This window comes from Ambystoma mexicanum, chromosome 4q, assembly GCF_040938575.1.
Source record: "Ambystoma mexicanum isolate Mex_15411 chromosome 4q, UKY_AmexF1_1, whole genome shotgun sequence".
Taxonomy (NCBI): domain Eukaryota; kingdom Metazoa; phylum Chordata; class Amphibia; order Caudata; family Ambystomatidae; genus Ambystoma; species Ambystoma mexicanum.
In genome coordinates, this window is record NC_090928.1 from 306,139,133 (window position 1) to 306,163,772 (window position 24,640).

The 24,640-nt window shown below is 43.6% G+C and overlaps 1 protein-coding gene across 4 annotated transcripts in view; it reads left to right on the forward strand.

Moving 5' to 3' along the window:
- TMEM181 (transmembrane protein 181) overlaps positions 1-24,179 on the forward strand; it is an 875,876-nt gene extending 851,697 nt beyond the window's left edge. For all 4 annotated transcript variants that reach the window (XM_069607878.1, XM_069607881.1, XM_069607880.1 and 1 more), the window contains one exon: positions 19,730-24,179. In XM_069607878.1, the coding sequence (XP_069463979.1) occupies positions 19,730-19,808 (79 nt within the window). In that variant the 3' untranslated portion in view covers positions 19,809-24,179. The remainder of the gene's footprint in view (positions 1-19,729) is intronic.
- The last annotated feature ends 461 nt before the right edge of the window (positions 24,180-24,640 follow it).

The following is a 24,640-nucleotide window of genomic DNA, read 5'->3' on the forward strand; positions in this document are numbered from 1 at the left end:
AGAGGTGATCCTAAAAAACGTTCTCAAGTATTCATTACCCAGTGTGAGCTACTTTTTTGTCATCTAGAAGAATTTCCTGCAGATATGGCAGTGGTGGCATTTATTTTGTCTTACTTTACAGGAGATACACCTTCATGGTCCATCCTTTTGGTAGACCAATACTTGGGTCTAGTCTAGTTTAAGGCTGAGGTTAAAAGGATGTCTAATAGGCGATAAGACTTAGATGTTGGATGGGGGAGCTTTTACAATGTAAACAGGGGAGAGATCTTATAAGATAAATGGCTCAGTTTAAGTCCTTAGTCTTGGAGAATGGTTGGCTGCGGTAAAAAAACAGGCCTCCCTGGTGTTCCGGGGATTGTAGGATGAGCTAAAAGATGCCCTGGCAGTAGTGGTGGAGAGACCCTCTTCCTAGGAAGAATTGATAAACTTGGCCATACAGCTAGATTTTGGATTGGAATGTGGGCATGTCATCTTCTGAGGGGAGACCATTGCAGCGCTTTAAATGGCCTTGAGAAACCATGTGGTCCAATTAGGATTGTAGGCAAAGAAAATGCCATCTTTGTATTGTGGTAAGGAGGGACATTTTGCTTATGATTGTCCACTGTGCCCCAGAATAATTCATCCAGATGGTCAGACCCAGCAAGTGGCCAATAGTATGCAAGCAACAATGCCTGATTTCACACTCTAAATGTAGCCTTCCCTGTTGCAAGGGAGTTAAAATGTCCAGGACCGGTAATGTTCAATTCTGTGGCCACAGGGAGTTGGCAAAAGCAGTGGGCATTCCTGGGATAAGGAGATATAGAATGGAACAAGTACGGGCGGTAGACAGCATACAACTATCTTGGCCAGTTACTCATGAAAAGTAATTGTGTAAATGATAATACAGGGTGGACATTGACAGTAAATCCTTTTCGAATGCGCCTCAACTTCTTATCCTGGGAATGCCCTGGTTAGTCCAACATAATTCTGCAGGGAAATCTGTCTCAAGGAGAGCTCATAATGGGATTCAGCAGAGGCGGCCAAGACTGGTCTCGCAGTAGGTTTAGCAGAGCGTACGTTATTGGGGCTACCGTAGGAGAATTAACTTCCTGTCATCAACATTTTATGGGTATTTTCAGTGAAGCAGAAGCCTGTAAACTCCCACCACATCACCCTTATGACTGCAAAACTGAATTTGAATTATGTGCACTTATTTCCTGTAGTATCATATATGCCCTTACCCATGACAATTCATTTTCGAAAACATACTTGGAAGAAAAGACTCCTAAAGCAACATCCTAAATTTTGTATCGAAAAATCATCTTTTTTGTGCCGAAAAAATATTAAAAACTGAGGACGTGTATATATTATAGGCCCTTGAAATAAATCGCAATTTAGAATCAATACTTCCATCTTTGATTTCTGTTTTGCTGGATCAGATCCAAGAATCCACTGTACTTTCAAAATTAGATATGCATGGAGCTTGTTTGAGTGAGGACAGTGAGTGGAAGACATGGTTCAGAAAAAAGTATGGGCTATTTGAAGATCTAGTTATGCATTTTAGTTGTGCAAAGGTGCATCATTCTTTCAATTTTGTATAAGTTTTATGGGAATTTTGTTATGGGTTTGTATTGGATTACATTGAAGATTCTTAATTTGATCTCAAGACTTCAACATCAAGGACGTGTCCAGTTGGTGCTGCAGAAAGTAAGAGAAAACCATCTGAATGGTAAGTTGGAAAAGAGACCGTTCCATAACGACGCAGTGGAATATTTGTTTTATTAAGGTTAAGTAGTGAGAGAGTGGCCAACCCCAGCATATGTTAAACCTCACATAAAGCTTTCAATATCTTTATCAAGGATTTTTCTTGTCACGTTAGACCTATCACAAAGTTGTTAACCAAGCAAACTCTGCTCCTTTATCAGACTCTAGAAGCATTTCAGAGTTAGTTTCTGTAGTGGTGCATCATTTTTTGCATCCGAAAGTCGAAGAACTATTTTTTGTGGAAGCCAACACTTCCAATCTGGCAGTGTTATCCCAGCGTCATTCAGTTATTGGTCAACTTCATCCCATACCCTTTGTCAGGTGAATGGCTGCCACCACTTACTAACTTCAGGCTGCTCCAGGCATTCTCATCTTGCTTCAACATGGCTACTATTGGAGTGAGTGGAGACTTCCATGGCATCTGGGACTAAGATCCACAGCAGGTGCAGGACGACGCTGCATTGCGCAGTGTCATCCTGATGCCAGAAGCCCCAAGGCATTTAGACCAGATAATATAATATCGACCGAAGAACCTTCCCATGTGAATCTAACAGGAAGCCTTTGTTTCAGTTCCTGGTGGTGCAAGCCATGTTCCGTCTCTCCCAGGTAACATGTTTGGGGTATGGGAAGAGGCTTACCTAATATCATCCCTGATTATACAACACTGCTTTCTTGCTCCCCTGCTACAGCTCCTGACCTCTGTTACGCGAAACCATCATCCCCAAGGTGCATCATATCAGCCGTCTCAACCTTATTAGGTGGTGTACCTGGGCAGGTGTTCTTCTGTTTCACCCCCAAGTTCCACCTTCCAGCGTTGGGTTGTGTGCAATTCTTCAGGGGCTCCCAAGAGGATCAGAGGTACCTGTGGAAGTCTTAGTTTGAGTACCATAGTCCTGACCGAGTGGCAGTCCCAACAGCCAACGACTGTATCCTGACCCATACGTATTCATGGACCAGACGCAATCCCATCTGTCCAGAGCCCAAGGAGAAAACAAAACAATGCCTGCGAACACAGAGCAGAAGCACCCGCATATAGTCTGGTTATTTACTAAGGACTTAGTTTCAAAGGCTGCCACAGATCACTGCCTAAATACCTAGGCCCATACACACTGTCCCAGACTGAACCCTTTCGCCATGGAATTGCACCTGCCCTGCTCATGGAAATGTTTTCCATGTACCACTCCAGAAATCCTTTAAGAGGAACACCTGTTTGTTGCACGATTCCGAGGAATATGATTCAGTGCATTTTGGGTGCACGACTTGGTAAAACCTATCGAATGATTGGAAGTAATACAGCCCACAGGACCAATCCTGGAAACCCTTAAAAAGCATTCATGCTTCTCGTCTTCAGCGTTTTTACATCGAGCAGGACCACTCGCTTGTGTGGTCGGCCGTGGGTAGGATCTTGTTTTCCCTGGATTTGCTGTGATGCCTGATTGTATGGATTTTTACTGTCTTCACCCGTTCTGCCTGATCTGCCCTTGTAAGTTCCCTTGAATTGAAATGCTGAGGACCAGCACCAGTTTTCTTTCAGAACCCCTTTTGGTTCTTCCCCCTCAGACCACTTCAGTGTACCTGGCCTAGGACTGTTTCCTTTCTGCTGTTTTAACTACTACTTTTCCAATCCCTGGACTTAGCATCATGTTGCAGCCTTGTAGTGCCCATCGTGCCACCTGGGAACCTCCTGTCTGTTATTTTTGTCCTCATGCCGTTCGGGGCGGTTATCCTTACCGTCTTAGGGACTGCTGTCACTTCATTGGTGCCCTGCTTGTAACCCTGAATGTGGTTTCTTATTTTTTATTAAACGTTATTTATTCTACTTGACAATACAACAGAAAACAGCTAACAACATGCAAGTAATCAGCAATGCCATAAACAAGGTACATGGTGTGGTGCAGTGGCATTGCAGGACCATGACAATAAGAGTGTGAACCTTGTAGTCAGTGAAATAGGCAACCAAACATTCCTATAAACGGCTCACTCAGGAGTAGGAACAGGGGACAGCATGTTACTGGAGACTTCTTCATCTTCACTAGAGAGGGAGAATAAATAGGATCGAAAAGGGGTCCAGATGTTTCCTGGTCTACAAACTGCAGATTGTAGGCTAGCCCAGCGTTGTTCTATGTCAGAGGCCCAGGTGACAGCCTGGAGCCATTGGTTGAGGGTGGGGGGGGGTCTAGGGCGGAGCCAGAGTAGCAAAATGCAGCGGGTCGCAAGCAGCATACATAGACCGAGGCGGGCAAACTCGTGGAAGAGGCAGGTCATTGGTGATGGCGTAATAGGACAATCAAGTATTTTAGAGACAGTAGCACATATTTCTTCCCAAAACAGAAAGAGCCGCGGACAGGACCAAAGCATTTGTATATAGTCAGCATTCTCCGCTCTGCACCTGGGACATTTGGAGGGATGTTCTGCTGACATATGATGCAGTCTAACTGGGGTGTAGTGGTATCTGTGGAGTATTTTGAATAGGATCAATTTAAATCTAAAGTTGAAGGAGACTTAATCAGTATGAACGCAAATGCGTTCCCATCGTTGATTTGTTATTTCCACACCCAGCTCCCTACTCCAAGTCCCCAAAGTTTGTCCAGAGGGGGAACTGTCCTACCCTGGATGAGGGCATACAGTCTGGAGACCCTCCCCCTGGAGGCGGTGTTCGTCATAATCTCAGACAGTATTGAATCATCAGGAGGTAGGGGGGATTGAGGGGAATTCAGGCCACCTGTTTTTGAGGAACCGTCGCAGTCTGGTATACTGTCAGTGGTAAGGGCAACGCCGCACAGCTAATAGCAGGTCTGGCGATTCAGTGAAGATTCCTTGGGTGAAGACTTCATGCAAAACCTGCATCCGACCGAGGAAGTACCGTTGCAGCGTCCACTCGAGGAGATTCAGCGAGGAAATTCCACAGGGGAAAGTCACCATGGAACGGGCGTGGGGGTGCCTGTCAGTCTCCATATTTAGTTCCATGCCACCATCATGGACCTGGTAGGATCCAGGGGGTCTAATTTGAAGCCAATGGTTGGGAGAACCAAGGAGTGGGGGGACTGGACTGGGGGGGGTGAGAATCACTGGATGCAAACCAAAAAGTGAGCCTGCGCAGCGATCCAATATCTTTCAAAACTAGGGGCGCTAAACCCGCCCAGAGCCATTGGAATAGCTAGTGTTTCTAATTTCAGACGGACCACTCCAGAGTGCCACAAGAAATCATTGATCGTCCGGGTCAGTGTCTTGAAATATTATTGGCCTGGCCATAGCGCTACATTTTGAAATGTATACAGGTGGTAAAACTATAATTTTTAGGATTGCGACCCTGCCGGCCAGCGTGATTAGTAATTCGGCCCAGTCTGTAGACTTATTTATAAGGGTGACCAGATACTTACCAAAGTTTGAATCATACCGGGGTCTGGTGTTGCGCAGCCACCACCCTAAAATATGGAATCTCTGTCTGAGACCAGGCAAACCCTCAGAGATCCACAGAAGGCAAGGTGGTATCAGGGGGAATAAAACAGATTTGGAGCAGTTTACCTCTAGAAACGACAGCTCGCCAAAGAGGATAACGTCGTCCAGTATTGGGGCCAGATTATCTTCGGGGGAGCGGATGTAGCGCATCATCCGCATAAAGAGAAATGGTCTTGGGAGCCCCTAACAGCCTCATCTCTGGCAGATCCGATCCGCCAGGGGTTCAATGACTAGCGCGAATATTAATGGCGAGAATGGGAAACCATGTCTTGTGCCTCTAGCTATTTCAAATTGGGTGGAGCAGCGGTCTTTTTTGCAGACTCTAGCAACCAGGCAGGAATACAAAAGTTTCTCCCGTGATCAGAAAAGGGGGCCAAAATTACATTTCTGTAGGAGCAGCCACAGGAATCTCCAGGAGACCGAGTCAAAAGCTTTTTGCATATCCAAGGTGGCTGCCACAGCCTGAGCATCTGAGTCGATTTGGGCGAGGATGTTAAACAGTGGTGCAGGTTGAGAGAAGTGGAATGCCCCGGGATGAAACCTGACTGGTCCAGGTGGACAATGAATGACATATATGGTGCCAGCTAGGTGGCCAGCACCTTGGCATATATTTTGACATTGCAATTGATGAGGGAGAGCGGCCTGTACGAACCACAGTGGCTGGCTGACTTATCCGGTTTGAGTAATACTGAGATAACCGCCTCTTGAAGTGAGGGGATGGGGAGTACGCCGAACCCACAAGCCTCATCCACGCAGCCTTCAATCGGGGGACCAGGCATCCTTATAGCATTTATAAAATTCGGTGGAGAGCCTGTCGGTGCCAGGTGCCTTCCCAGAGGCTAACGCATCTATCGCATTGTTTAGCTCACCAGGCAACAACGGGCTGTCCAGGGCATCTCAGGTCTCTGCAGATAGGATCGATAGCTGGAGACTAAAAAGGTTTCGATGTCCACCGTGGTGGGCAGTGTCCGTATTAGAATGAAGTGTTTCATAAAAGAAGCGGAACTCGTTTATCTTCTGAGACGAGGGCGCCAGGGTACAGTTTGCCCTCTCAATAGTCGGGATGTGTGGTGCTCCCCTTTCATGTCGTATCAGCCTAGCTAAGACGGTCAGGGTGCTCTCCTTCCCCATATTTCTAGGCAGCCCGGGGGTCATCAAAGAACCTCGGTTCGCTGTCCGCATGGACTCAGAAGGCATCCAATGCTGTACCAATTTCACAGAGTGTGACAGTGGATGGTGTTAGTCAGAATTATATGCAGTACCCTTTGGGAACACCACACACAATTAAGACTACAAGTGACAGTACAGATTCACCTTTGGTACAAGCCTGTACTACACAGTTAGTGGTAGCGATGGCTGAGCAGCCAGACTTATCTCAAGAGTAAGTGAGCGGTATCAAATAGTTACACAAAGGACAGCACTTACTATGATTCAGGCAAACACTGACTCAAGGTTTTCAAGTAAAAGAATACACATTTATTTCACTCTTCAGTTGTATAACATTACACTATAATAAGCAGTTTAAAAATCACACTCTTAATACATCACACCACTCCCAATAAGTTTCAGACAAGTTAAGCTCACAAAATGTAGTGGGAGCAAAATGGCACTCCAGCAATTTAAAAGGGAGGGAAAAATAAAGGTAATAGAAATTGAACCACACCAACAGGTAAGTACTCGGGGCAATTGAACAAGAGAAGCTACAGTGATAGAATCAGGTAGAAAAGGCTTAGGGCCAAAGTCAATGGGTCAAAAGTCTCTTGCTCAAGATCACACAGTTCAGTGTAGTTCACGGTAAAGTTTGTGCCACGGATTCCGGACGAGGTTGGCTGGTAGAAAAGTTGGTTCGAAGAGAAGGACAAGCCCTCGAATTGGAGAAAGATTTCAAACTTTCACCGCGGCTGAACGAAACGAACAACCGGATTTGCACAGTACCTTAAAACGGAGAGGAAGCTGTAGCTGAGGCGGACGTTCCTGGTAGTTCCTGCAGGCTCATGGTTCCTGAAGCGACTGTCGAACTGACAAGAAGTAGGAAGACTGGAGGGTCCTGCACTACCCAGGGAAGAAACCAGCAGCAGAGCAAAGCAACGAATTAAAGGTGCGCTCCTTAAAACCCAAGCAGGGTCCGACCTTCCTGGCTATCCAGCCCACTGTAGCTCTGTACAGCGAATTCGACCAGAGGCGGGGTCCTGGCTTGCAGTTTGGGTGAACTGGTTGGTCCCTCCAGCTCAAGGGCAGAAGTTTCCTGGAGGGTCTTCTGTCGTCCGATTCTGAAGATTCATACCTGCAGCAGGGCTTCACCGGGCGGTTTAGTCGTGGTAGGGGTCCTCTTCCATCAGCTCCTCGTTGGTTCTTTCGTTCCAGTGACGACTCTGCCTTTCCAGTCCCAGAGACCTGTTTTTATGCAGTTTTCCCCCATTCATACAGCCTGGCTGTCAATCACACAGCAGTGTAGCTGTCCTGGCAAGGACAGTCACTCAGCCAATCAAACTGGAGTGTGACTTGGGTTACCAAGGAAACACATGGCAGGGGTTCTAAGACCCCTCCCTCACATCCTGCCTACCCAGACTTTCAGACACCTTAAGGAGGGCTTCTGTGCAGAAGCCCGCGAAAAGACGAACAAAGGGGCCAAACCTGGTTTGGCGCGCAGAGTAAGACAAGAGAAAGACTTTAACGAAAAGAAATGGCGACTAAACCCAGCCGTAGACGAAATAAAATATATTTGGTAAAGCGGGTTTATGTTTGAGGCTAACATAATAGCCTAAAACATTACCACTTTTATATAAGATAATCGCGGTAGAAAAAATAGGGTAGTTACCACTGCCACCAGCCAATTCTTGATGTAAAGAGTGAAACAATGCTCCAAGAGACGCAGACAAAAAGGGATAAGAATTAACCCTTTCCAATACTCCATGTAAGATGTGGTGTACTGGGTCTGTGGTTTAAAGTGACTAACAAAGTTAACGGCAACTTTCTCTTTTCTGGGGGACAGTAGTCAGCCCCAGAAAAATGGAGTCAGTGGGAAGTCTCAAAGACAACCCTGTGTCACTGCACTGAAGGTGCTGTGTAACGCACATAAAAATGATGCTCATGGAGTAGGTGAGGCTCCAGTGCCCAAGAACACACAAATGGTAAAAAATGCACACAGCAAAACACATGTAAGAGTGGGAAAAAGGCTCGCACTCTTACCAGGTGAAAAGAATAAACCCTACAAATCCAGCAAAGCTGCTGAGGGACTCATTAGGTAAGAGAAATTAGCCATTTATGAGAATTCTCCCTAACAGATGGGGATGAGGCGTAGCAGGTTTTGAGACTGGCAAGCAGTGACTCACTCTCTGCGATAGCCCTCCAGATTATCTTGAGGATCCCTGCCTCTTTAGCTAGTGCGATACCCTGGATGTAAACCTTAAACGTCTCCCAGAGCGTGGCCTGAGACTCCACCGATCCAGTGTTTAGTAGAAGAAATGTCCATACTGGACCCTAGTTCAGATTCGAATACTGAGTTTAGCAGCACCTGCGGCTTCAATCTCCACGATCGCGTCCCTCTACTTTCCTCGCCCCATTTTAACGTCTTCAGGTCTTCAGCCCAGATATATTTTCCATTATACATGTCAGAGTAACCATCCGAGAACAAGCAGATGGATCGTATAGCATTTGTGACTCCATCATAGCCTCATGTCCAGTCTCCGGTCTAATTCAATGTGATATGGCGTATCCTCTATTGGTGTACATACAGAATTTGTTGCATATGTATTCCAGTGTCGTGCCATGGGCAGTATGAGCTTGGACGTAGTAGCATATATCCAAACCTGCCATACCCATGTAACAAAGAAATCCCTAACCATTGAGGTCGAATAGTAGGACCCCAATAAGAAAATGGTCAACCCATGCAAGAATTGAGGGTACGGTCACAGAAGCCTGTCCCGTAGCTCTATGCATATTGCGAATCTTAGACTAGAACAAAAACGGACAAAAGATAATGGTTGTTCCATCGAGGAAGCTAGATGAACTGCCTTTCATGAAGAAGCTCTATAGTTCTTCAGATGGCGTGAACTGCCTGGTAGACAGGCCATCGTCTTTGATTTATTCCCTATGTGGATCAAGGGCACTCCGACAACCAGCCAAGACAGCCTATGTGATGGGAAGTCTCTGGCATAGAGGTAAGTTTACTGGTGGAAGCAGTTTGCTGCAGTGGTCTGTAATTGAATGTTCATGCCCATGTGATTAATGGTCTACTAGGGTGGACTGTCATTGTCTTGGAACGTGTGATGAGCAGGGCAGTTGCTAACATGTTTCATCTCCTGGCTGTTATATCCATACCTTCTCTCATGCTACTTGGCCATTGTTCAACAGTTTTGGGAGGCCAAATAACTTTGTGATTGCTGGTAGACATCCTTTTGTTTGCCTGGGTGCACTAATTCCGGTACACGGCCCGTGTCGATTACTTTGTGCTGGTGCAGGAATTGTCCGGCGTCCCCCCGGATTTCAAACAAATGCCATTGTTGCACACACCGCAAGACATTTCAGTGGTGTCAGTCTGACCCTTTCAGCTCCTCGAACAACTGGTTGAATTCCTTTCATAATCTATAGACTTCCACAGGTAAGTCATGGAACAAGCATATTGTTGCGCCCTGTATTTTTATAGTTAGTTTTGTTTGCTATGCTTTCATTGCCGGCTTGTGTGGAACATTCAAGATTCTCAACGTAATTATCATTGGGCGTTCACCTTTATTGGGTTTAGGCACTGGTGTTTCGTGTGCACACGCTGATATATTTGTGTGTGTACGCAATTCGATCACTGTCCCGAAAGCATGCACATAAGAACTCTTCCATATCTGTATTTTATGTGCTCTCCGGGACCCCCACCCGGTGAAGGTTGTTAGGCCTACAGCGATTTTTCTGATCCTCCATTTCTTCATTTATCCGTTGAACCACTTTGATGGTCGCGTCCAGTTCCATGCAGAAGTATGGAACTGGACTGTTTGTGATTGTCCTCTAGTGCACTTATTAGTCTTTCATTTTCAGTTAGTGCGTTCAGCATGCACGTTTGTGTCCATTAATGTCTTTTTTTTCGTGAGGCAATACCGGTAGTAGAAAAGCCTGGATGCAACTCCATCTCGGGAGCATTGCTAATAAGCGGCTATCTTGCTCGGGCTGTAGAGCACCACCCCCCTTGAATTTTTTATTAAAGTATAAGGTGGATATGTTATGCCTTATTGGTTTTGTTCCTTCCCCAAAAAAAAGAAAGGTGGTTATGTTTTCTCTATCGACTGTCAATAGAGATTTTTCAGTCCTCTTCTGTTCTGGCACAAGACTTTTTTTTTTTTTATTATTATTTTTTTCTCTCTCAAAGGCTGGGTCCAGGGAGAAAAAGGTGGGGAACTTGGGTGTGGGAGGGCGTAGTGCAATACTTATCTACGACTGACGTTGCGTCTTGAATTGAGGAGTGGTTTGTTCGAGACACAATCGTCGAGAGACTGCGTTGAGCCTCACTAAGCCCCCTGTCAATGTTTTCCAAGCGGCTGACAGTGGATGGGATATCGATCAAGATGAGGAATCTCTGGGAGAAGAATCCATTCAATGATTGCCGGTAAGTAATTTCTCCTTTGGAATATTTGAGAGAGAAATATGTGACAGTGAGTCACAACTAGTCCTATTCAGTAAATAATATAATTGTTCTTTTATAATATGCTTAATACCAGCGGGCGGTTTCCAAGCGAGAGATCTGGATTCGAACCTGTGTTGCACTATGTTGTCTTGCTTCCATTACAAACGTGTTGCCCCTGAGCTATCCTTCCTCCCTATACTAGTGATTCTAGGAGCTGCTTCCTTTTTTGTTACCTAACCTGGAATTAGAATAAAAGTGAGTGTTATATCAGCTAGTGATGGGGATGGTAGAAAGCGGACATAAGGTGCATAGATCACCTATTTACTGCTAAAGCAACCCATAGTGTTGGGGGAAGAAGGGATTTGAGAGGCAGAAAATTATCTTGAACAAAAATAACAAGAATAATCATATGTAGAGCTCAGTTTTCAGACCTTTCCAGTAGTCGACAGTGTTTTATAAAGTTAGGTTTTGTGGAAGACTTAACAAGGTAGATTGTCCCACATCGTGAGGTTTTGTTAGCAAGAAACTACATCTAAAACGGTTGTATTTCAGAGACCTATTTAGTTTTCAATTTGGGGAGCAAGGACGGAATCCTGTATATCCCCCGGAAAGTTAACATCTCTGAGAAATGTTCTTTCACCATCACTCCACTTAGCTGATTAACTTAAGCCCAAGTTCCTAATTTAGCATAAAATCATGAACCAGTTTGTTAATGACATTGCTCACATATGAGTAAGTAGCAGTTGTAATGGTATCATTGTATAAAATCAAGCACCTTCCGTTTACTTTGTCTAGTGAGGCTGTTGGTGGGCTTATTGATGTGTCTCGAGGTCCTATGTTCTGTGAGAAACATAATGGTAATTTGGAATTGGACATTATTTTTGCCACAAAGGAATCCTCCAGCTACTTGTGTGCCTGGGACCAAGAGGTCACTCCAAGACCATTTGCTTTTGTCCAATATCTCTTATTTGGATAGTTCTTACTAGAAAGACTGAAAGTAAAGGAAAATGGGATACTCTCAAACAAAACAGTCAGGATGTTTCTCCCAAAATTGATTCTGCTCCCTTTTCACACGGTCTCTTCCTCTGTTTTTTTATTAGGCCTTTTGGCCTGTGACTTTAATTTTTGAGTTAACATAGTTCAATAGGGGTTTCTTCACTCCATCCTGGCATTGCAGGCTCTTAGGAGACCCAAAGTCCTCTTCTGTTTGATCGATACATAGGCTTTCTGAGGTTCTGTATGCACAGACTCACTAGGGTGCAAAGTCTTTCAAGCAGATGGGTTAATGGACTCAGCCAGCAAGAACACCTGGAGAGGGTTCTCTAGGTTCTGGGCTCCCCCCCCCTCTTCTCTCATCTCACTGTACTCTCCCTATTAGTCTCGTTTCTCTTCCCACCATCTGGTCCTGCTTGAAGCTGGCCTGGCTGCTGGAACCTTCCTGGTCTGATTAATGGGTTGCTCTGATTTCACCTCGGTCCTCCTTCGTAACCTGATGTTATTTGTATTCCTCCTCTGTTCTTTATTCCGGCCTGTCTTGGTTTACCCACTCACTCTTGACAACTCCAAACCTCCTACACCTCAATTTTACCTTGTTTAGGATATTTTTCCTCCCTTCAATGTTAGTTTCAACCATATCTGTACTACCTCCACCCTGTGATGTGATACTTCCTCTGCGTCACAACCAACCTCTAATGTGATTGCCTCCTCGTTCCCCTTCGGTTTCACTACTTCCTCCTTTATCCTAGTTCTCTCCAAGTCCTAGCTTTCACTCCCTTGTTTATCACCTCCTGCAACCATCCTTTTTCAGATCTTACCACCTACTCTGCCTTAACTCACCATATGTACCTGCCTCAGCTCACCTGTCCTGTCTCCCTCCAGTACCATCACCAACTCCTGTGCCCTCTTGGCTCTTACCAGCTTGTCCTGCTCTTCAGTGCTGTGACCATGCCGCTCTCCTCAGCCACTCCAGACCCAGCTTCATCCACAAGTGTCCAGTCTCCAGCCTTCTCAAAATACAAGCTTCCTGCTACTGTAACCCATACTGAGCAACTGGGTTTGTGTGCTTTTAAATTCTGTGCTATTCTGCCCCTGTGTTGAACTTTTGATTGGTACCTGAGAATTGTAATTGAGTGAGGGTGTGGATTGATCGTGGTCCCTGAGTGCACCCAGCGCTGTTTTTGGTTCTGGGGGCCCAACCAAGTCTATAGCTGAGCTATCCATCATTTTGAAAGTTAGTTTTCCTCCTCTGACCTTCCCTGGTGCGGTCTCTGCTGAGCTGAAGTCTCCTATGCTTCCAGCGGTTGAATTATATGCTGGGAAGACACTGGTTAAGCTCTATGAAAACTTGATTACCATCATTATTTTTCGCGTACAGTGAAATTGAAACATTGTATAACTGGCATGAGGATCTCATACCAGTGATAAATGCTCCTGTAGCTTTGGGGCAAGTGAGGACTTCTCAGTGTTCAGGAAGTCATAGGCTTTTAACATTATATCCTAAGTGCTTTGGGTTTCACTGTTAGTAACACAAACTCCAAGAAATGCATTTCATTTAGTGTGGCAATGACAATCATTTTAAACACACCCTATCATTGTCAAGTGCAGGGAAATGGTTTCCCTTAAAGGAAAAGGTGTCCTTCTGTGCAGTGGTTTTTCGTCTGCACAAAGAGAGCTTCATACTATTGTGAGGGAGTGCCTTATTACCTTTCAAGGTCTCAAAAGGTGTTTGGGAGAGTAAGGACTTTTAGGGCTTTTGTTTCCTAATAGTTTGTTGAAGTGGGAAGATTGCAGCCCACCTCTCCCCAGGACTAGCACTATGATTGTCCCTTGCCATTTGACCTTGGGAACCAAATTTGGGTGACCAAGAGATCCTGCTAGGTCCATAATCCACTGGTTTGGGATTGCAACCGGTCCCCTGATTCACCACCTTGTGTAACTCCCAAAGCCAGGGAGGGGTCTTCATTACAGTGCTTTGTCAGGAGACGACCACTAACCAGAGAGACATTTCAAACTTTTATCATTTTACAATAAAAGTCTCTGGTAATTCTGTGATGTGCAGTTTAATAGATGCCCCAATGCTCGCACTTGATCCAAAGCCAACCACTTGCCACTCCCTGTGATGTCTCCAATGAAATGAATACCTCCAAAAAACCATCCAGGCCAGAAAAGCATCTTATTGTTCTCCCTGATCTCTGGATTGTACCAGATAGTAGGTGTGTTTTATACATGTTTTCTCCTAGCAAAGCTAGCATACTTCTCCACGAAGTTCTTAAGAACTATGAAGTAGGGTCCACCATGGCAACCTGCATCGACTTGGTCGTTAAAATACCCAACAGGGTTAAAGGGCCTAGCAGACTGGCCTCAGCGATAGCCCAAACATCTGTATCTTGGTTCAACAGCAGTGTTAAAAATCTGGCTGAGAACGCCAGATGATGCATATGAAAATTCAGTACACCTATACCCCCTTTTTCCAGAGGCAATTGCAACTTCCAAAGAAAACTCTGAAACAGAACATCAAAATCATCCCTAATCCGTTGCATTAATTTTGGAATAGAATTATCCAGATCTCTAAGCACTAACATAATTTCTTTTAAGTACCCCTCCATAGTGAACTCTATAAATCCCTTCCTCATGTGTAATCGCAGAGACTAGAGGCTCAATGGCAATCACAAATAGCAGAGACAATGGACAGACTTGTCTGGTGCCACTCTGCAGGAGAAAACTTTCCGATCTCATGCCATTTGTAGGCACGTCAGCAGATGGTTAAGAGTATAGCAAATGCACCCATTTTACAAAGGGCTCACCAAAGCCCATTATGTCAAGTACTGCATATAAGAAATCCCAATTAACATGATCAAATGCTTTTCTCTGTGTACAAGGAAAATAATGCAGCATTATCATCGCAACTATCCATTTGTGATTATGTTTGCAGCAACTTTCTCATTATTCATGGCATGTCTCCCCTTCTTTAAACCGGTTTGATTCTGGTGGATCACACCAGGCAACACATTTTCAAGTCTTTTTGCCACAGCTTCTGCTAAAATCTTGTCTGTGTTCAATAGACTAAATGGACGGGAATTTGAAGGAGAGGTCTGGTCCCTCAATTTATTCAATATTAATTAAATTGACGCATGACGTGTAGTCTCTGGTAGCATTGCTCTGGACAATGAAGTTACATAGCTATCATGCATGAGTGCAAATACTGTGTCTGGCATTAGCCTGTAAAATTCCATAAGAAGCCAGTCTGGTCCAGGGATTTTCTCTGGCTTCAAGCAAGAGACGGAATTCCTTAACCCTTCTATAGCAAGATCACACTCCAAGGATTCCTGTTCCATATCAGATATAGAACCTACTTGTGATCTAACTCCGAAACCCTCCAGCTTCCCAGAAACGGTGGCTTCATTTGTATAAAGTTCCTTATAGTAGTCCGTAAAAAAAACCCATTGATTTCAATAGGATTATAGGTAATGGATTCATCGGGTTTGGCAATCGAAACAATCACTCTTTCCGCCTCCTGTTTCTGCAAACGATGAGCCAGCCAGCTGTCACATTTCTCATCCACTTCAAAGCAGGTATATTTAATCCATTACTTCCTGTTCTATCTTTTTAATCTGTATATCCTAATCATTTACCTCATTCAAGTTTTTCTTTTTCTGTCCACAAGGCAGACCAATCAAAAGGCCTCTCATGGTGCACTTAAAGGTTTCCCAGACTGCTCTCAGATCTAGTTCACCTGTATGATTTTCTTCAACAGTGATTTGCCTCACTAACATTTTTCTCAACACGATCTTTATCCTCCAATAGGAAGGTATTCATCCACCATATCTATTTCCATGCACTATTGAATCGTAAGGCCAGCATAGTTTCCACTGGACCATGGTCTGATAGGTGAATATTACCAATTCTGCCCCCAGCATAATTTGACATTGCCGATGAAGCTGATAAAATCATGTCTATTCTTGAATAACTACTGTGGGCATTCGAAAAGAAAGCGTAGTCTGTAGCGGATGGGTGGTACAGTGTCAACTAAATTTGTGTTCCTTGATAAGTTCCTTCAAGGCTATTGATCGACCACCTCTAATCCATAAATTACTGTTATTGATGCTGTCCATCAGTGGGTCTAGTACTTCATTGAAGTCTCCTCCTAGGATGATATTTTTATTTGTCTGATCCTGTAAAGTATGTGCGACATATCTAAAAAAGTACATAGTCTTTGTTTGTGGACAAGAGAGAATCTTTCAAAGGGGAAACCCTTTTACGATCCAGAAATACAGGCCGTTGTCACAACAGACTCCTCCCTGGCAAGGTGGGGAGCTCACCACCTTCACCACACAGCTCAGGGTCTTTGGTCTCACACAGTGGCTCAGAATCACATCAATCTGCTAGAACTTCTGGCAGTCTTCAGAGCGCTTCAGGCATTCAAACCCCTCCTATCCAACCTGTCAGTGCAGATCCTAACAGACAGCACGACAGCAATGTTTTATTTAAACAAACAGGGGGGCACTTGTTTGACAAATCTGTCCAAGCTTGCTCAGAAAATTTGGAAATGGGCACTCGGACGGAAGATTTACCTGTCATCCCAACATGTTCCAGGGGATCTCAATTCACTAGCGGACGCTCTGAGCAGAGATCCCCCTCCCAGAGGAACACGAATGGCGGCTACACGAAGAAGTCGTAGACGATCTCTTCTCAGTGGGGTTTCCCCACTGTAGACCTATTAGCCACAGAAGAAAACACAGTGCCCAGACTTTGCATCCAGGTTCCCCCAGCCAGGCTCCAATGGGAACGCTCTATGGATGAATTGGTCAGGGATGTTTGCCTATGCTTTTCCATCAACCCCTCTGAGAAAGGTCCGGGCCCGTCTGTGTCAGGCAGCTCAGGTATGCAGCATTAGACACTGCTCACTGAGGCTGGCCTGGATACTCGGATCACCCTGCACCTCTGACGGCTCTGCCCAAAGGTCATCTTTTCGTCATTATTGTTTGGGGGAGGCTCAAGCCCCTCCGTGCCCATGATCTTCGCTGCCCCGGCTAGTAGTAGTTTTAAAAGGTTTCACTGGCAATAGTCTCATTCCACGTCCTCTGCAGGTGTCCTGAACTCAAGCTGCTTCTTCCTATGATGCATTGCAAACAGCAGACTTGCAGCTGTTTTATTTCAGCATGTTACTTACTGAATACTATTACCCCAGCGCCACTTTGGCCGTTTACCGACTGGCCACCGCACCCTCATTCCACTGACCGTGCAAACCAGCCACTGCTAACAGTCACGGCTATTTGAGGGAGGCCAGAAGGATGAAAAAAATGCAGCATTAGAATGAAGCCTGCATGCGAGACAGAAAAGGTGGCAGTATTCATGTGGTGGAATGAAGCGGCATAAAATGAAGCAGTCTTATTCTTCCAGCAGATTAGACTAGAACAGTTTTTTCTTTTTACATATACCACATGTTTGCTTCTTTCACCAGAGCTTAAAATGGTGAACATGTAGGTTAACTACCAGTCATTAAATTTTAGGGTTAACATAAAGTAGGGGCAACTGAGAGAAAGCCAAAGTGAGAAATCGAGACCATACACGTAAGTAGTAAGATTCATCTGACTTTGCAAGGTTTGGACTGGGGTTTCACTGTCCCCCGCCAGGACTTCTGTGAATATTTGGAGGACTGTGGAGGAAAGATCTTTGTCTTCCAGTAGGTTTTTGATTTTGATGTTGGATCTTCTTGATCTATTTTCCAAGGCTTCACATTGGATTCATAGGTTGTTGGATAGGCGGATCAAGTACCTCATCTGATTTTTGGGTGTAGTCTTCCATATGCTGGGCCACTTTTTCCATTGTGTCGGTTCTTTCCTCCAGGTTCGCAATGTCCATCTTTATATCCTGCAAGGATTGTTTCGTTACCTCTTTCAAAGTTTGAAATTGCTCCTGGAAGGAGAGTAAGAATTGGCTCTGAAATTCTTTGTACACCAAAGCTAGTATTGTGGTATACTTTTGTCTCCCTTATGGTGACACTCCCTAGCCTAGAATGTAGGCTGCTTAGGGTTGGTCCCATGGCTGGGACCCTCCTACTGTGCGTCCCTGTAATGTTTGTCGATGCAGCCCTGTATCTGGCGCTGTCCACTTTGCCGCACTTATCCCGCTCTCAGGGGGCAGAAGGGGTATCGACCCACCTTAGTTTACACTGCCCTCCTTGTTGGGGGTCAGCATGTCGTTATTACTCTTGCCTTGGTTTATGATTGTTGTTTTTGTCTGAGGGGATGGCCTCTGTATTGTTGGAGCAAGTATGGAACTGAGTTGTGGCCTTGGCTCCAGTTTTGGGCCTCCCCTTGACCTGCTGCAGGAGGCACACTGTATTTCCTGCCCCCTCTGTGATTGCGCTCACACTGCTTCCCCTCACCTCTGCCTTCGCGCTGCCCCGCAGACCCGACTCTCTTTATGTGTTGCCTTCCTTCTCTGGGGAGTGTCCCTCCTGCCAGGTCCCCCCACCCCACAGTGCTTACGATGCTGCTGGGTCCCGCCCGCGCCGGGCGCCTACCGTCCGGTGTTGTGTGTGGGCTGCAGCCTTTGCTGTCTTTTTTCCCTGCAGGCTGGTCCCCGCAGGGTGTCCCTTGCGCTTCAGATTGCTGCACACTTGTGGCCGTTACCCCTTGTTTTCCTGCTGTTCCGGCGGAGGGTGCTGCCTCCCTCTCACGGCAGCGTCCATTGCTTCTGGGCCACCCTGGTTGCTCTGGTGGACCTTTTCTGGGAGCCGCCCTCACCCGGTTATGTTTGCCCGCGGGATTAACTTAACCCGCGGGTGCTTCGCTTTGCTTGACGCTGGGCGACACTTTCTCCCGGTTCCCTCACCGTCTGTATTTGCCTTCCTCCTGTTGCCTTCTCGTGTGCCGGGGGAGAGGGACTCCAGTCGGCTCCTTCTGCTCCTGGTTAGGCGCTACTTTTGTTTCGCTTGCCTGTGGGAATATGCTTCGCATGTGGGTATGGGCTGCACTGCACCTGGATCAATCTCCGTTCCTCGCCACCCGGGGTGTTTCCAGTCAGTGATCACCGGTTGCAGCGGGTACCCTTATTTGTAGCCTAGGACGCGGCCTGGCAGGGAGAGACACCTACATGCGTCGTCCTCTGCCGGCCGCCATCTTGGATCCCTGTCTAGGCTTTCTTAAGACTGTAACAAGTCATTTTCATTTTTACAGTTTAACGTCATTTAAATGGTTTTAGCTTGCCATTTGCTGCCCACTAGTCTGAGATCAGAAACCCTTTACAATCTGTTTGTTTCCAAGTAAATCATCACCAGGACTACCACATGTGCTATATATACACACGCTTTTACTGAATGCTTCCATGAATTGTAGCCGGTCAATTAGGGATTATTTCTGTTGAATTCATAGTGACCTCAGCATTCACTAGCCTGTATATGTAATGCAGAGTAATATATTTCAGGGTGTAAGAATGCAGTAACAAGATAAAACTGTACTTCCCACCAATTCTTTCCATGAACTCCAATTTACTGAGCGCCCTAGCCAGACGCAGCATTTGTTTCTTCCTCTTACAATACCTCACTGTGCTGTAACCTACAGGTACTTCTCAATCCTCAGTAGGTTGTGCAAAGAAATGTGGTGTTAGTCTTGAGGATTTGGCATGGCTAGAGTTCCACAGGTCAAAGCTGGATAATTATTTTCTTGTTTCGTCTTGATGCCTATTTTTTGACGGGGAATGCATTCATTTGGCACCCGAATATGTCAATAGTAGGTATGTTTAAATAAATGATAAAATAATTTTATTAGTAATAATTACTAATAGGAAGCCATATTCTTGTCTGGTAGGTTGGCTTTTTGTGCATCTGTTGTATAGCTAATATAATGAACACTGCCAATTCCTGTAAAAAAAAATTATTGCTTTTAATAAATTAATAGTGGAAACTTTTCTTTACAGGAGCGATTATGAGGAAATGCCGCTTCAGAATGGCCAAGCCATTAGAGCCAAGTACAAAGAAGAATCGGATAGTGACTGAAGTCCAGAAAGGGGAGATGTGCTCTTCAAGAGGAAAAGTGATTGTGAGACCTTCCTTCAGGACCTCTTCTTCACTTTTTGAGGATCTCTGCAAGTGCTTGCAGCACTTTTTCCTAAACGAAGGAATTTTAGAACTTTTGTTTACTGCTCTGTCAAGGACGTAAGAAAAACATAAATCAAGAGGAATCTTGAAAAAAAGACTTTTGGCTAAGAAAATATATTAATTTTAATTTTAGGCCTATTTGACATGAGCCTATTCCATGGCATCGGACAATTTTCATTACTATGCAGCAGTTTGTTTACTGGAGTCTGTGCACATCAAAATCATTTTAAGGGCCTTTTGAAATTATTACGTGCAGCAGTTCATTTGTTCGTGTTGGTGGTGAAGGCCTTGTACAATGTGTTTCATGAGAAATCAGATAGAAATCAATTTTAATTAGGAATTACATTTTCATATATAAAATCCACTAATCTTCCGCAAATCTATTGAAAGATTAGGTTTAGCATTTTTGGATTTTTGATGTAAAACAGTTTGAAAGTAATTATAATTATTTTACAAGCTTATTATCCAAACTCGAAATAATGGTTCAAGTACACCTAATAAAATGTATCCCTTTGGTAGAGGACATGGAAAATGTTCTCAAATACTACTGGAAGTAATATGCAAAGCACAGATGGGCATATCAATACATGCAGAGTGTGATGCCCCGCCTGTTCTTGTGAGGACACTTGACTTTCCCTCAGATTTCACACTACAGTTGTGTGTATTTTTAACAGCCAGGTGTGTACCCACCCACATTTTGTTGCTGACTAGAAGAATGGATACAGATACATAAGAAATGATTGCCAAAGGTATTCTAGTTCTAAAGTGCTTCAAAGGTTTGTCATTATGTTAATGTGGGAGGCTGTGAAAAAGGGTATTTAGCTGATAAAGAGTAATCATACATTTGCCAAATTTAAAAATATCAAGCGACGTGAGGTGTAACATAAGCTTCTGCAGCCAAATCAGTCCTTTCCATACGAGTACATTTTCTAGAAAGGGGCCCAGTGTTGAAGTTTAAATGGGAAGTGTGACATAGGATTCAGTGTGAGCTTGCACCTGCTGTGTAATTTCTACAGTAATTGTTCCCAATGTTTGTCCATGTAAAGCAAAGTATCTAGAAAGGAGCCTACATTGTTCCTGTTTATGTGAATGCACAATGTAATCACAGATGGGTTCAAAACTTTCTGCTGATGAACTGTAAATGTAATTTCGGTAAACTTTCCTTGTTTACAAGCTCCCATACACATGATGTCCATCAGAGGTGAGGAGACCTATAAAGTGCCCTGTTGCAGAACCTATGAACTCTCCCTGATGTTTTCTTTGCATAGATAAGTCACACCAGGAGCATACTGCATTTATTTTGTAAATGTCAATGGTCCCAGCTTCCTTTGCACAGATTCTGCTAAACGATCTTCATTTGTATTGTGCAGCTGTTTGTAAACATTCTGATGGCTGTAGTGATTCAATATGCTTGACTTGGATCACATGGCATTGTTTAAGTAGATGTGTGATTGTTTGCTGTATTATGGGTTGACATCATTCAGCTGTAATTTGCCGTACTAATTGGTTTGAACATGCAGAGGCAAATCTCAAAGCATGCAGCTGGTCACGGAATAGGAAAATAGAAACCGTTCAATGTTTGACTTGTGAGAACATGCGTGTGTGTTGGTTATGCCACGGTATAACTTTTCTTTTTGTAAGACTGTCTTAAGTGTTCCCATATGGTTATTCATGTTTTCTTGCACTACATGTAAAGATATGGGAACTTCATTTTCTATTTACTTTGTCTCTTTCTGTATGAATTGTAATATGTTTTTGGGCCCATTGGAACCATAACCTCTACAACTCCATGGTAGCCCAGGATCAGATTGTGCATACACAGGATGTGGTGTCAGTGGCAGACATTTGCAATTTCTATAGCACCTATCTCATAATTAACTGGACTATCATCAATGATCATACATGTCTGCAAAAGTACTTCTTGAATTGAGGTGCTTAATGAAAATCCACTTTCAAGAAATACTTTAAATATGTATCACATGGATAGATGGCAGTGATTTGAATAAATACAGGGAAAATATTAAACCATTATAGAAAGGAATTGTATAATCTAATCACTTGAGGTTCTCCGTCCCATTGAGGAAGTTTCTTCTTATGAAATTGTTTTGTTGGGCATTTGCTTTTATCGTAATGCTTCTAAATTTGAGGGTAAGTTTTGCTTAAGGGTTTGAGTAGACTTGGTCGTAAGAAATACTCCTGTATTTCTGTGGTGTTTTGAAGTGGAACTTGATGGTAGATAAAGACCACCAGGAAATGCATTCTGTTCCAAATCTGCAGTATAGCTCATATAGCATTTTAAATTGTAAGGAATATTAGACTTCACGTTTGCCATGGCACAATGATATTCTATGGGTCCGCGTTCCATCTCAAATTTAGTTGTAAGAAAATTGTGTGTTTAGGTGGAGATCAAGAGATTTTAGCAATGCACTCTAGCTTGATCTATGGAGGATTTATATAATCCCTGAATTATCCACTTGACCTAATCTGTGTTCATAGCATGCCTAACATGGACTTGAGCAGTTCCATCAGCTATTGGCGCTTGTTTGCCTAGTAAAATAAAAGAAGAGCTGTTTTATGATGGGGTAATTTTAAAAAGATGAACTTAAACCTCTATTGAAAATTACACTTTCTGTGAATCACTTCTTCTCATTGAGAAAATGTAAAGTTTCATTTTCAGAGGACCCTACATTTTAATGTGTTTAAGTTAACCACTACAAAGATGATTGATGTCACAAATTAGATGGCATTCAGTGTGTGCTGCTCTGCTAATCGGACATCTTTTATAATTGTTTTTTTTCTTCTTTTTTTTAAACTTCTCTAATGAAATTGCTTTTCATGGCTATAGTAGGGAGTAGCAATGCCAGTTTCGATATCGCGTTTGTGCTAAGTAGCTAGGATGATGTGGATTCAATGAAGGACATTTACATTTTTTTCTAAGTAGGGCTTTTTAAAAAAAAAAAAAATCTCCATTTTAAATAAGCGATGAGTCGAACTGACTTGTTTATCACAAGAGGTTAGTGTTTGTGGCAAGACCTAAATTCAGCTTCTCTGCATCCAGAATAGATCAATCCACCTTTTAGAGAGTAAAATGTTTTTGGAGTGAAGAGTTTAGGATGACTTTTACAAAAAGTGAATATACCTTTACTCAACCTGTTAAGTAGATGCTTTTTGAAACATTCTTTTGTGGTGGTTTTTTTTCATGCGTATGGAATGTCTAAGAAAGTTTAGGCCAAACAGACCATTCCCTAGGGTTGCATTTATTTTTTATACATGAATGACTACTTTACCGAATCAGACAATCTCAGGCATGACTGTAATTCAGCAGACTGTACTGGGCAATACCAGCGTCCTGAGGTAGTATTCGACCAAGGTTTTTTTAAAGTTTTTATTTTTTACTATAAAGTGATCACATTCCTTGCTTAACTGCAGTGCATGGCTTGGAGGCCGTGTATAACTTTTGTTAGACCTGATAAAGTTGCAAGCTTCTAGTTGTATGAAATCTTGCAGCGTAACTATTAGTGTTTATCATTAATGAAAAATAACTGGGCCTAGATTAGGGTGAATATTTATGAAAGTACTTTGGATAGAAGTAATCTAGTGCATTACGTTTTTCTTTCGTGCAACATAAGATGCTTATAGTCTTCAGGTTAAGGGTTTGTGTACTCTTATCCTGATCGTCAAACTACAGTTCACTGAAAATGTTCATCGGTTTGAAACATCTTCGATGCAACCAATTATCATAGAAATGTTTGTCATTATGTCAAATGGAATTGTGACCCAGCAGTAGGGCCCATACATTATTCTAGTTCTAAACCACACTGTTGTTGATGAAAGGCATCTAGAAAATCAACCTGTACGTATGGCTAGTGGTACCTGATTTTAAGGCTGATAAAATTCAGTTACATAATTGATTGCAATGATTATTGGTTCGAAGCTGCATTTCTGCCTCCCAATGGCACTTCATGTTTATTTATCCACTTTGTGAATTGTTCATTTTGCGTTCTCTAAACTGTAAATATATGTACAATGAAATTGATATGGAAAACGGAAATAGGATGTGTAAGATATATGGTTTACAAAGATGTGCAAGACATGGGTTGTCTGTGTGCGTGTTGGGGGAGCGCATGCGAATGAGTGGGTAGTGCAAATCACAGGTTTTACATGAAATGACAATATAGGAAATAACGCTAATGACGGTTTACATCTTGCAAATGTATATTAAGATTTTGGACCAAACTGCACAAATATGTTAATAAAATGTTTAACATATTTTGTGGTGTACTTTTTATCCGGTTGGAAAAATCCAAGGAGCAATATAATGTATTTTAAGAACTGGAATAATGCTGTAGTGTTTAGTTTTTTTCCTTTGTTTTGTACCTGTACAGCTTCAGTTTGACTTGTTGAAACCGCAGATGGCAACAAGTACTTTATTTGATAATTATTTCAATGTCTTCGGTATTCACAGCCTTCAGAGAGGCGAGGAGGAGTTTCGCCAGGGGTGGGTGGAACTCAGGAAAAATGTATTCAAATGGCAGAGAAAGCTGCTGTCCTACAAACCAGCCACCATACCTTATGATGCAAGTGTATATTCGGCTTGGGGTGGCCAGGTTTGAAGGCCTTCCACACCTTGGTTTCCTGTCCAGGATACTAGTGACTGTTTTTTTTTATTTGCCGGTTTTAATCAGGCACTTATAAAACACTGGTAGTGCAACCACATGGAAATAAAGAAA